This window comes from Condylostylus longicornis, unplaced genomic scaffold, assembly GCF_029603195.1.
Source record: "Condylostylus longicornis isolate FDR11 unplaced genomic scaffold, ASM2960319v2 ptg000075l, whole genome shotgun sequence".
NCBI classification, from domain to species: domain Eukaryota; kingdom Metazoa; phylum Arthropoda; class Insecta; order Diptera; family Dolichopodidae; genus Condylostylus; species Condylostylus longicornis.
This window is the reverse complement of record NW_026578043.1, coordinates 738,334-749,558: the sequence shown is the minus strand read 5'-3', so window position 1 is coordinate 749,558 and position 11,225 is coordinate 738,334. Positions and strand designations below refer to the sequence as shown.

The following is an 11,225-nucleotide window of genomic DNA, read 5'->3' as shown; positions in this document are numbered from 1 at the left end:
ATGGTCATCTTCATTATTTTACACTAATTTTAATATGGAAAATAGTAGAAACGAGAAAAGAAATGTTTTTTTTGTGAGTTCAAAGAAACATTTTCCACTCTAATTATTTTCATTAAATTCTAATTGATTCTCATTACAAATAGAAGAGAGAGTAAAGAATTTTCATAAATTTTCATCAATTTTATTTTTTTTCTTCTCATTTTTTTTTTCATTTTTCTTTTTGTTGAAAAACAAAAAAAATAAAAAATTTTTTTAATTTTTTTTTTTTTCGCCCCTCTAGTATTGAAATGGTACCAAAGTTATTACTAATAGCAATTTTTGGTGTTCATCAAATTACTGTAGCCCATCAGCAGCATTTAGTTACACTACCAGAAACAACAATAACAGAAAAGGTTCTTAAAGCAAACGAAACGATAATAAAAGAGAAAGAAAATCAAAATAATGGAAAATCAAAACAGGTAAGTTACACTCGTTCTCTTTTCCTTTTTCACTTCATTTTCTGCTCTTCCATATTCTATGATTTTCTCTTTTCAAATTTTATTCACAATTTTTCTGTTAAAGGTAAAATAAATTTAAATTTATGTTTATTGACAATTTTAATAAATTTTAGTTAAAATACACTCAATGCTTTAAGTAAATGTTAAACGATTACAGGATGTTTCATAAGTGGAAAGTTTTAATATTAAAACTTGATTTTTTATAAATTTTTTTCATATTAGATATTAGATAACTATTCTGTCTCTGAATTGTAAAAACATGAATTTTCTGTTTTGAAATTTGTAAATTCAGAAAAATTTGATTCAATTCGAACAATTCTAAAAGAATGCTCTTAAACATTTGGTTAAAATATTTGCTAGTAAAATATATTATAATTTCAAAAATCGGAACAAGTTAAAATGAATATATTAATAAAAGCTAATAACAGGTTTTCTAAAGTAGACTTGTAATGGAGTTGTTAAGCAAAAAGAGGTATCAAAGTTATAAACACTTGATATTAATAAGAAACTCAGAATTTTTTAAAAATTAGTAAGTAAATAATAATTGTTATAGCTCTATATATACTCGAAACCACTTATTCTAAATTGGTTGCATCGCCTGTTGGCAACAAATACACTAAGGGCTAGAAACTTAGTAAAACACGGTAGGTATATTTAGAACTGAATATACCTTTGAAATTTTTGTTATTTAAATGTGAATACTTAAACCAAATAGACACAATTTTTCTGATAAATTGTTCAAAAATGGAATTTAACCTTGATTTGCCTTGCATTTATTTTACCTTTCATAAAGTTAACAATGTGCTTTTAAAATTTTGTGTAAGTAACCAAAAAAACAATGAAACATCCCGTATTACTATTAAAATTACCAATGTTTTTAAGTTCTTTTTCACAATTTCTTAAAAAATATTATTTTTTTTTATTTTTCTTTGGCATTTTTAGGAACCTCTCACCTTTCGCTACAATTATTCTATAATTGGACAAAATGATTCAGTTGACCAACGTTCTGAATATCAATTGGGAACAAATACATTGGGGAATTATTTTGTTCAATTACCAGATGGTGAATCTAAAGCGAAAGTAGAATATACGGCTGATGATTTGGGATTTCACCCAGTAGTCAGGTAAATTATAATATAAAATATAATATAAAAATTTTCTAGAAAAAATTTTTGAAAAATAAAAATATAATATAAATTAACGAGTTATATAAAATAATTTTTACTATACTTGATCATTGGTTGAATAAAATTGTATGAAAAGTAATAATGTCCAGGTCCCACTAATAAAATTTAGGAAAATAGTAAAAACTAGAAAGAAAATAAGAAAATCTAGAAGCTTGTAATTAAAAATTTGCACTATATTTTCTTCTAAAACCTACTCATAAGTGATAATAAGTATTACAATTTCTAGAATTTTCTTTAAAACTTCATTGTTTTTTACAAATTTCATGCTATATTGGAAAAACCCGTGAAAATTTATTTTGTACAAAATTTATATCGATCTATAGATATCATGTACCTAATATCATTTATACCAAAAGAGAAAAAAAATTTTTTTTGCACATTTTGGGCTATTGGTATGAAGTTGATGCATGCATCCGAATCAAAAATGAAAAACTTTTCAAATTAATGTAATTCGAGCAAACGCTATGTAATCTAAAAAATTTGTCAAGGCCGACATTATTAAATTACTGTCAAAGGCCTTCTTCTTTTCTTTATTACAGCCAAACAAAGCTTTCTTCCTTTAATCACATGATATGTGACCTTATGACAGAAAGTTACCTCTGATTTATAGGTTAATAATTAAGAAAAATTGGTTAATACTTAAATGTTATTCAAGCTATTTTAATTTTTACAACATGAAGTCTAGGTGCAAAATATTTTCATTATTATAAGCATATCGTAATTAAGGTTCTATTGCAGAACATTGCAGTTTTATGTTTGGAAATCTAATTGTAATATTTTATTCAATAGAACTCGAATTATACACACATTCGATGTCTTTATACACATATAATAGCTATGTCTGAATTTCCTATTATATACTTATATGATTAATACTTACGTATATTATATAATATATATTATAAATAACATAATTTGATTAATAATTTATTTTAATTTTCTTTATTTACTTATTACATGTTTACATTCACACCTTGCATACAGATTGGAAATGAAGAATAATCAAAGTGAACTGATAAGCCATTTTGCTATTGGAGAAAATGCAGTGAAATCATTGAATGAAAATGATATGAAAGTTATTGAAACAACTCCTTTCAATATTGTCAACACTACCAATGACAAAAGTAATATTAAATCTGATAATAGTATAGCATTTAGTATTAAATGTTCAATAACAAGTAGCAAGGATAATATAACAAAATTTGTAAATCAGAAATCTAATGAAAATTTCAATAGAAATGTTGAAAATTGCAAAGGTATATCATACAATGATAATGATGAAATTAATGAATCTTTTAGTAATAGGACAATATCTGATAACAATCCGATTAAAATTGAAGAGACAAATAATAATCCATCATTTTCACAAGAGGACGAACGAAATAAAAGAGATGAAAATGATGATAGTATGTTTTTCTTTAATAAACCATTTGGTGATATATTTAAAAATCAAATTACTGAATACTTATCTAATGCTTCAAGAAGTCATTCTGATATATTTAAAACATCAAAAGCTGTACCACACATGAATGAAGTTTTTCATTATTTTAATGTACATCCGGTACCTGAAATTGAATCGGATTATCGAGAAAATTCAACATATAATAATAATAATAATTATCAAATGGAGGATTTTAATAAGTATCAAAGTGTAAGTGGTCTAGATAATTGGATTACAGAATATTTAGAAGGAACTAAATCACCAGAAACTTATTCTAATAATAAAGATGATTTGCAAGCACTACCAACACGTATTAATATAGTTAATGATAATTCAACAGCATCCATAACACAGAGTACTATAACAAATGATTTTACTAATGATAAACAAAAAGAATACCACAACAAATCCATTAATTCAAATAAAGATATTGTTTCAGATTTTACTGGTTATATATCAGATCAGGATGTCCTTAATATTAATGATGCAGCTGAAGAGTATATTTCTGCTTCTGAATCTCAAAAATCGAATACAACTATTAAATTTTTACCAACTGTTAACACAATTTTAGATAATTTTAAATCATTTGATGAAATTCTTTTAAAAAATTCAGAAAATAATTCAAATTTTTCTAATGACACTTTTAATTCACCTATTGTTGTTAATGATAATTTTAATAGCGCATCGTTTAATATAAGTAATGAAAGGCCAGAAGATAATGTTATAGCTGATTCAAATGCTGTTCATAGTAATACATATATTAATCCACTAAATGTTGTACAAATAATTCCATCACGTGAAAAATTCATTAACATTCCCAGATCACAAAGTATGAAACAAATTAATGTTGAAATTATAAAAGAAAAGATAAGACCATCAAAAAAATTATTTGTTCCAGCTAAATCATTGGATGAATCACATGAAAATGAAGAACGTAATTTTTCAAAAGAATACTCTGGAATAATACAAGAAGCACCTTCTAGAAGATTTTTGAAAAATTTTAAACCAAAATACAATGAAAATCGAGTCGAACTTACAAAAATTACTGAAATTGAAGGAACAACGCAAAAAGAGAATTTAGTTGTTACATCTAATCGACAATACAAAAATTTAACGCCACTTTTTTATAGCACCACTGAAGTTAGCGATAACTTTACAACATTACTAACAAGTACAGCACCAACTTTTAAAAAAAATACACGAGGAAAAACTTTTGTAGAAATTCAAAAATCTGTAAATGTTCACAATATGCTTATTCAGGAACATAACGGCAAATTTATTGAACAACATGAAGAGTATCGCAAACCTTATAAATATGGTGAAAAAATTGTTAATATCGATACACAGCCACAACATATTACTCAAACCTTTTCCACACGTCAGCCTATTGTAGTTGACGAACAATTATATGAACCAGTCACGGTGTCACACCCAAGTAAAGTTCTACCGGTTCCTTATCCTGTTAAGGTACGAAACGAAGAAAACTTCCCCGTAGGAAAAAAAGTTGAAGTACGGAGTAAAGAATATATTCCAACTGGAAAAGAGGCTCTTTTGTCTTATGCAAATAAAAATCCATTAGATCTATACCGGGTTGATGCACCAGTCAAAGGATATGTTTCAGCCGAAAAAAAATTACTCAATTCACAACCAAGTAAAGCTATACCAGCTCCTTATGCTGTTGAAGTACATACAAATGAATACACTCCAGTTGTGAAAGATGTTCCAGTTTATGTATCAACACCAGCACCATATCCAGTAGAAATTCCAAAACCATATCCTGCCGAAAAAATTGTCGAAAAACCAATTACAATTACAGAAAAAGTTCCAATTTATGTTAGTAGACCGTATCCAGTTGAAACAGTAGTAGAAAAAGAAGTACCAGTACCTGTAGAAAAAGTGGTCGAAAAATATGTGGACCGACCATATCCAGTTGATCGACCATATCCGGTACCCGTAACAGTTGAAAAAGTTGTTGAAAAACCGGTGGCTGTGCAAGAAATTGTTCAGATTCCGTATGCAGTTAAAGTACCACAGTATATACCACAACCATATCCTGTTGAGAAAATCGTAGAGAAAATTGTTGACCGTCCAGTTGAAAAAGTAGTAGAAAAAGAAGTGAAAGTTCCATATCCTGTAGTCATCAAAAAGACTGTAGAAAAACCAGTAGAGAAAATTGTTGATCGCCCGGTACCATATGCTGTTCCGGTTCCAGTACAAGTACCAATCGATCGTCCTTATCCAGTTGAAACACTTGTTCCAGTCGAAAAAATTGTTGAAAAACCAGTTAAGGTTGAAGTAGAGAAAATAGTTGAAAAACCAGTCACAGTTGAAGTTGAGAAAATTGTTGAGAAAATTGTTGATCGACCAGTAACTGTTGAAAAAGTTGTTGAAAAGATCGTGGACCGTCCAGTGACCGTAGAAAAAATTATTAATAGAGCTATATTAATTCCGGTTCAAGTTCCAGTACCTTATCCAGTACCAACAGCATCAGCATATCAATCACACGATTTTCATCCTGCAAAAGGAAACTTTTATGGCAAATCGAATGCTTTGCACACTGATTTTAATTTGCCTATTATAAGTAATCATTACCCAGCAACAGAACTGTATACCTTACTTCAACCCACACCCCCACACCAAAATGCATTGAACTTTTTCAATCAACCTCCGGGACCACCGCAATCGATGCAACAAATGCCTATTTCAGTGACACTATTACCGAAACGACCAACATATTGTAAGTGTTTTTTTTTTTGGATAAAAACTATAACCCTTCAAAAATATAAATATACTTTTAATATTTTTAGCGTTTGCTCCGAAATATCCACATTCATCGCATCCAATTATCAATAATATTCGTTATCCGAAAAATTTGAGTCATAAACCAATAATACCACCGGCAATATTACATCATTCTTTACAAAAAGTAATTGCAAATGATTATATTGGACCCGTGCCAGCAGAAAGTGAAAAATCTTTTTGGGTTGTTGCTCCTGGTCCTGGTTCGCGAGGTTTATACAAACGTAGTTCAGATTTTGAAAAGAACTTAAGAGTTGAGTATGGTTTTAAACCTCCTTTAGTACCATCAGTCGAAATTGATGATCAAGGACAACCGATTGAAAAAAAAGATTAAAAAAATAATCATGAATTATTATGGGTGTTAAATGTTTAGGAATTTCTTGTTGTTGTATGGAAATATGTGCCAAATTATTAAATTTGTTTTCTTTTGCAAAATTTTAATCTTATTTTGTTTTCATTTTAAATATTTTTATTATATAAGGATATTTAATTATTTTAAAGGATAATTTGTATTTGTAAGTTTTAATTGTTATACTCATTATATACAATCTATATTATTGTTGATTCTATTGTATTCTATTTTATATTTTTAATAATTAAGAGACTGCAACATTTTAAACTTTATTTTAATTTTTATAAAAATAAAACCTGTTTTAAAATTTGTTCTTGCGGTTTTAAAATGCATAATTATTAATAAGTTAATTAATAATAAACAATAATAACATTTTAGGACACAGAATAGAATATTGGATCTTTTGTGGAAGATTCTCATAGTAGCAGCGTCTAGTTCTCGACGAGGTCTTTTTCTTTTCTGTTTACATTCCATTTAATTTGCACTCTGAATGTTTTACATTCCCTATTAGTTTAGTAAAGGAATGGTCAAAAGAGTAGTTATTCATACTATTCCGGTAAACGCAGACTAAAATAGAAATATATGAAAAAAAAATAATCGCCAAATCCTTGATATTAAAATTTATAAATTGTTTTTTAATTAATTATTGGAATTGTTGATCATCATAGTCTTTAAAAGTAGAGTTTTTTTCTACTTGTCTTATTACTTTTCTAATATACGTGAACAAGTAATATATTCAATTCATTTATTTTTAAACAAATCAAGGATTTATTGATAGGGTATACAAGTAATTTTAAAATTTACTTCTAAAATGAAAAGTTCATAAAGAAAAAAATTTGAAAATTTTAAAAACTTTTAATCTAACGTCAGAAGAATTGACAATCTCATTTTCAATTCAAAACTAAATTAAATTGGATACTCGGTCGAGACTTCATTAGCATTCAACAAGAAGAAAAAGGAAATAAAAATTATAACAATAAAGAACTTTTAGAACTATTTACTTTAACCCCTTTGTTGACCACTTTTCTTTAATATTTTATTTAATATTTTTTACTATAAGTGAAATTATATTCTTAAATATTAAAACAATATTTGGAGTTATGGTTTAAAATCCTAATTTTCCTAACTACATAAATGTTGAATTTAATACCATAGACTTCTTCTACGAATATACGAAATGTGGCCACTTGTGTTAAAAATATTCACATTTAAATTACAAAATTTTGGCAGAGAACAAATTTGTGATGCGAAAAGTTTTTGTGACTCACAAAACCACACTATATAAGTGAAGCAAATTAACCAATTAAATAATTGAAAATTTTAGAGGGTTAATAAAAATCTATTAAGTTCTTTTTTTCTAGTGTCCAAACTTCTAAATTTTTTTTTTTATTATTTTTAATATTTTAACTTTTATACCACTCCAAACAATCTTTTGTACGTTCAAAATTTTTTTTTATCTACAAAAGATTCAATTTTCAGTTCTTTCAATACTATTTAAGAATTTTCGAGCTTCGAAGGAGACGAAACGAAAATTCATTGTCATTTTTATCCACATTTCGTATAGTTTTTTCTTTTTTCGGGCAGAAACAAACCTAAAGAAAAAGCAGAAGAAAAAGAAATCATAATAGAATACTTTTTTTTTCCTTATTCGCCTTATGCTCCTTGGTCTTCTATTTGTCTTATATTTTTTTTTTTTAACCAATCTAAGTAGATCTCTTCCAATTATAGTTAAAATGCTTTTTATATTTTCATTGCATGAAACATGTAATTTAGCTTAGCATCGCCTATACTTTAAAAAAAAAGAAATATTTTCCAACTAGAGGGAGACAAAATAGAAATATAAAAAAAAACATTAATATAAAAATATCGAAATAAAATTTCAAAATAATAAAAATTAAAGAAAAGAAGAAAATTTTATTCGAAATTGGATTCCGACCGACGAATAACTTTAAGGATTAGGAATAAACTATAAAAAAAAATAAGAATAGAAATAATAATAATAATAAAGCAATAATAACAATAATAATTCTAAATGCAAGAGTAGAATAGTAGCCTGTATATAAATATGCACGTATGTATAATGTAAGGACGAAATGGTGAACAAAAATTTCAACGAGGGTATGAAAATTGGATAATTTATGGCTTGTCATATAAATCTTTTTGTTTTTATTATATTTTCTATTTTATTTCTATTTTTTTTCTGTTTTTCTATTTTAGAGATTATCATCATTATTCGTTTCAAGCATCAAGGATACAGAGAGAAGGATATTTTTCTTGTTCTTATTTCATTTATTTTTTATTTGTTTTTTTTTCTTTTGCATTATTTTTATGTTTTTTTTTTATATACTTATATCTGCAACAAAACACTCGCGTATAGCATTTTTTCTGATATTTTTTTTTTATATAAATTAATATTATTACTGTGTTATTTTATAAAAAAAACACAAATTTAATTTCAATATTAATTTATTTTTATTTTTTCTGTATTTAAATTACACTATATAACAGAATAATAAGATGTTATGCTGACTGTTATTACTTTATGATTAACAGACGATTAACTGACGATTAACAATGTTTAAATCTTAGGTGCTAATATTTATAACGTAAATATGCTAAATAAGCATATTTGCCTATTGCAACATTCTTGTGAACATTATTGTGGGAAAATATTTTGGAATGTTTTGTTTGTTACGCGTGGTCACGTGGCAGTGCAACGTGAGTTATGGAATGTTTGCATTTTTGGTGTTAACTCCTCCCTGCTTAAATATGATTGTCCCCAATCATCAGAAATAGGGAATGTCGTTAAATTTAGTGGATTTTGATTTCTTAGTTTCTAGAACATTTTTATGATCCTCGACAATTTCAGATTTAGATTCGAATTCTTGTTTAGGTGGAGTTGTTTGAATAACAATTTTGGAGTTTCTTGAAAAGAGGGTCCTTGCTAATAAAATTAGAACAATTGTGCCTACGGCTATGATAATGACCATGATTGTTATTCGATTGGTAGTGGATTCCATTTTTAAAATATTTAACGACTTTGTATTGTTAATATGGATTTCGTCTAACATCTCTAAAGATAAAACTTTGGTTAATTGTTTCTCTTTTGGTAAGGGTTGTAAAACTGCAGGAAGAGTATGGAAATTGGAAATTTCGAAGGCAGAGAATGATCTTCCTTCTATTATTATTTCAGTGTTATGAAATTTTAACAGAAAAGTACCATTAAGTTCTTGAGAAATAGAATTTATTGAAATGTTCCCTTTAAAGTTATTTAGCAAAATAATTCCCGATGCTATTTCATCTATTGTTTTAATGTGTTGATTATTGCTAATGTTGCAATCAGCTAATAGGCTTTTTAATATTTTTGGTATACAAGTATTATTTGATAAATTTATTAAATTTTTTGCTTTACAAATTGAAAAGTTATTAATATCATTTTTACAGTTTTCTTTAATTGCATAAATATTATTTTCATTTTTGATTATAAAATTATATGGGATTACAATACTTTTATTGTTCCTTTTTATTGGTTTTAACAAAATTTTATCATAGTTTTCCTGATTCGTTACAGGAACATTAATAATGTAAAGGATAGTTGAGCTATTGGTTATAATTTTTATTTCGGAGAAGTTCAATGCTTCTTCCACGGTTGAAAAGGGCAGGTTTTCTTTATTTAAAGTTTTAATTATATTTGCTATTTCATTTCGAGATAATATTAAAGAATTTATTAATCCGAGTTTTGCCCAATGAATGGCATTATTAATGTTACGTAAATCTTCTTTTAAAATTTTAAGTTTATATTTTATACTAAGAATAATTTCATTACCAATATTTGATTCCGAGTTTAATATTTTCCTAATGTCATTATTTATCTGAGTAAGGTTATTTAGTCTTTGGGTCATAATGTTATTTATAACGACTTGTTTGTTATTATTTTCAAGCATATTGTTCATTGTTTCCTTTATTGTTATTAGGTCCTCGTGATCTGGGCTTCCAGCGATCCATTTCCAAGCGCTGCCCAGGAAGTCTAAAGATCTTTTGTTCTGTCGTGGTTTAAGGTTGTCGATTAAATTTTTTATTTGGTCAATTTCGTAGGAAATATAAGGGTGTAAGTAGTGCTGTCTGTCAGTGTCTGTATTGTAAACGTACTCTATTTCGGTTAGTATTTTTTCGTAACTGTCCAGTTCTATGAGATGTATTATTTTGTACGTGCCTGTCTGTATCTTAGCCTTTCCCGTGATGATAGGTACTAATAACGAGTTAGTGAAGTCTAGGAGCTGAATATCTGAGAAGACAGATTGAAAGGTGTACCTGAAATGGATATCGTTAATTAAGTTACTAGTTCCGAATATTTGTTTTATGGATAGTTTTCCCGGATACAGTAGTTACTGTAGTGTTATGATTCTCCTGAACGGTTTCTTTAACGTATCTAGCGCTAAGTTTCGAACCTATTCTTTTATTATGTTTTACATAGATAATTTCACCAGGCCGATAGTGCCTAGGCTGTTTCTTATTTGTATTATGGTATTTTAGGTCTTTAGATTGTTTGTCTCTAAGCTTGTTAATGGTGTTGCGTCGGACTTCTTCGTACTGTTGTGGATTAAGGCATGGGGTACGTCCAAGGAAAAGTTCAATAGGTTTCTTTTGGGTTGTCGAATGTATGGTATAATTGTATTCGTTCACTGCTCTTTCGAGCAATTCCTCGAATGTTCGTCTCGGTCCTTCTGCCTTAAGGCATCTCATAATTTCTGACAAGGTCGAATGAAATCGCTCGACTTGACCGTTGACCTCGCTTTTATAGGACGGCGTTTTATAAATTTTTATGAATAACTCGTCTTCTAACATAGAAGTAATGGATGCAGAGTTTAGCGATTTTTCGTTGTCAATGACAACTATCTCGGGGACGCAGAAATAAAAAAGTATGTCTTGTAAGGGTCGTTTAATGTGTT

The 11,225-nt window shown here is 27.6% G+C and overlaps 1 protein-coding gene across 1 annotated transcript; it reads left to right on the top strand.

Moving 5' to 3' along the window:
* Positions 1-287: 287 nt before the first annotated feature.
* On the top strand, positions 288-6,258 carry LOC129612563 (probable serine/threonine-protein kinase kinX). The gene is made up of 7 exons (XM_055526231.1): positions 288-458; positions 1,440-1,621; positions 2,669-2,862; positions 2,941-3,622; positions 3,806-3,954; positions 4,024-5,862; positions 5,933-6,258. Exons 1-7 carry the CDS (start codon positions 288-290, stop codon positions 6,256-6,258), a joined length of 3,543 nt encoding a protein of 1,180 aa, XP_055382206.1.
* Positions 6,259-11,225: the final 4,967 nt, after the last annotated feature.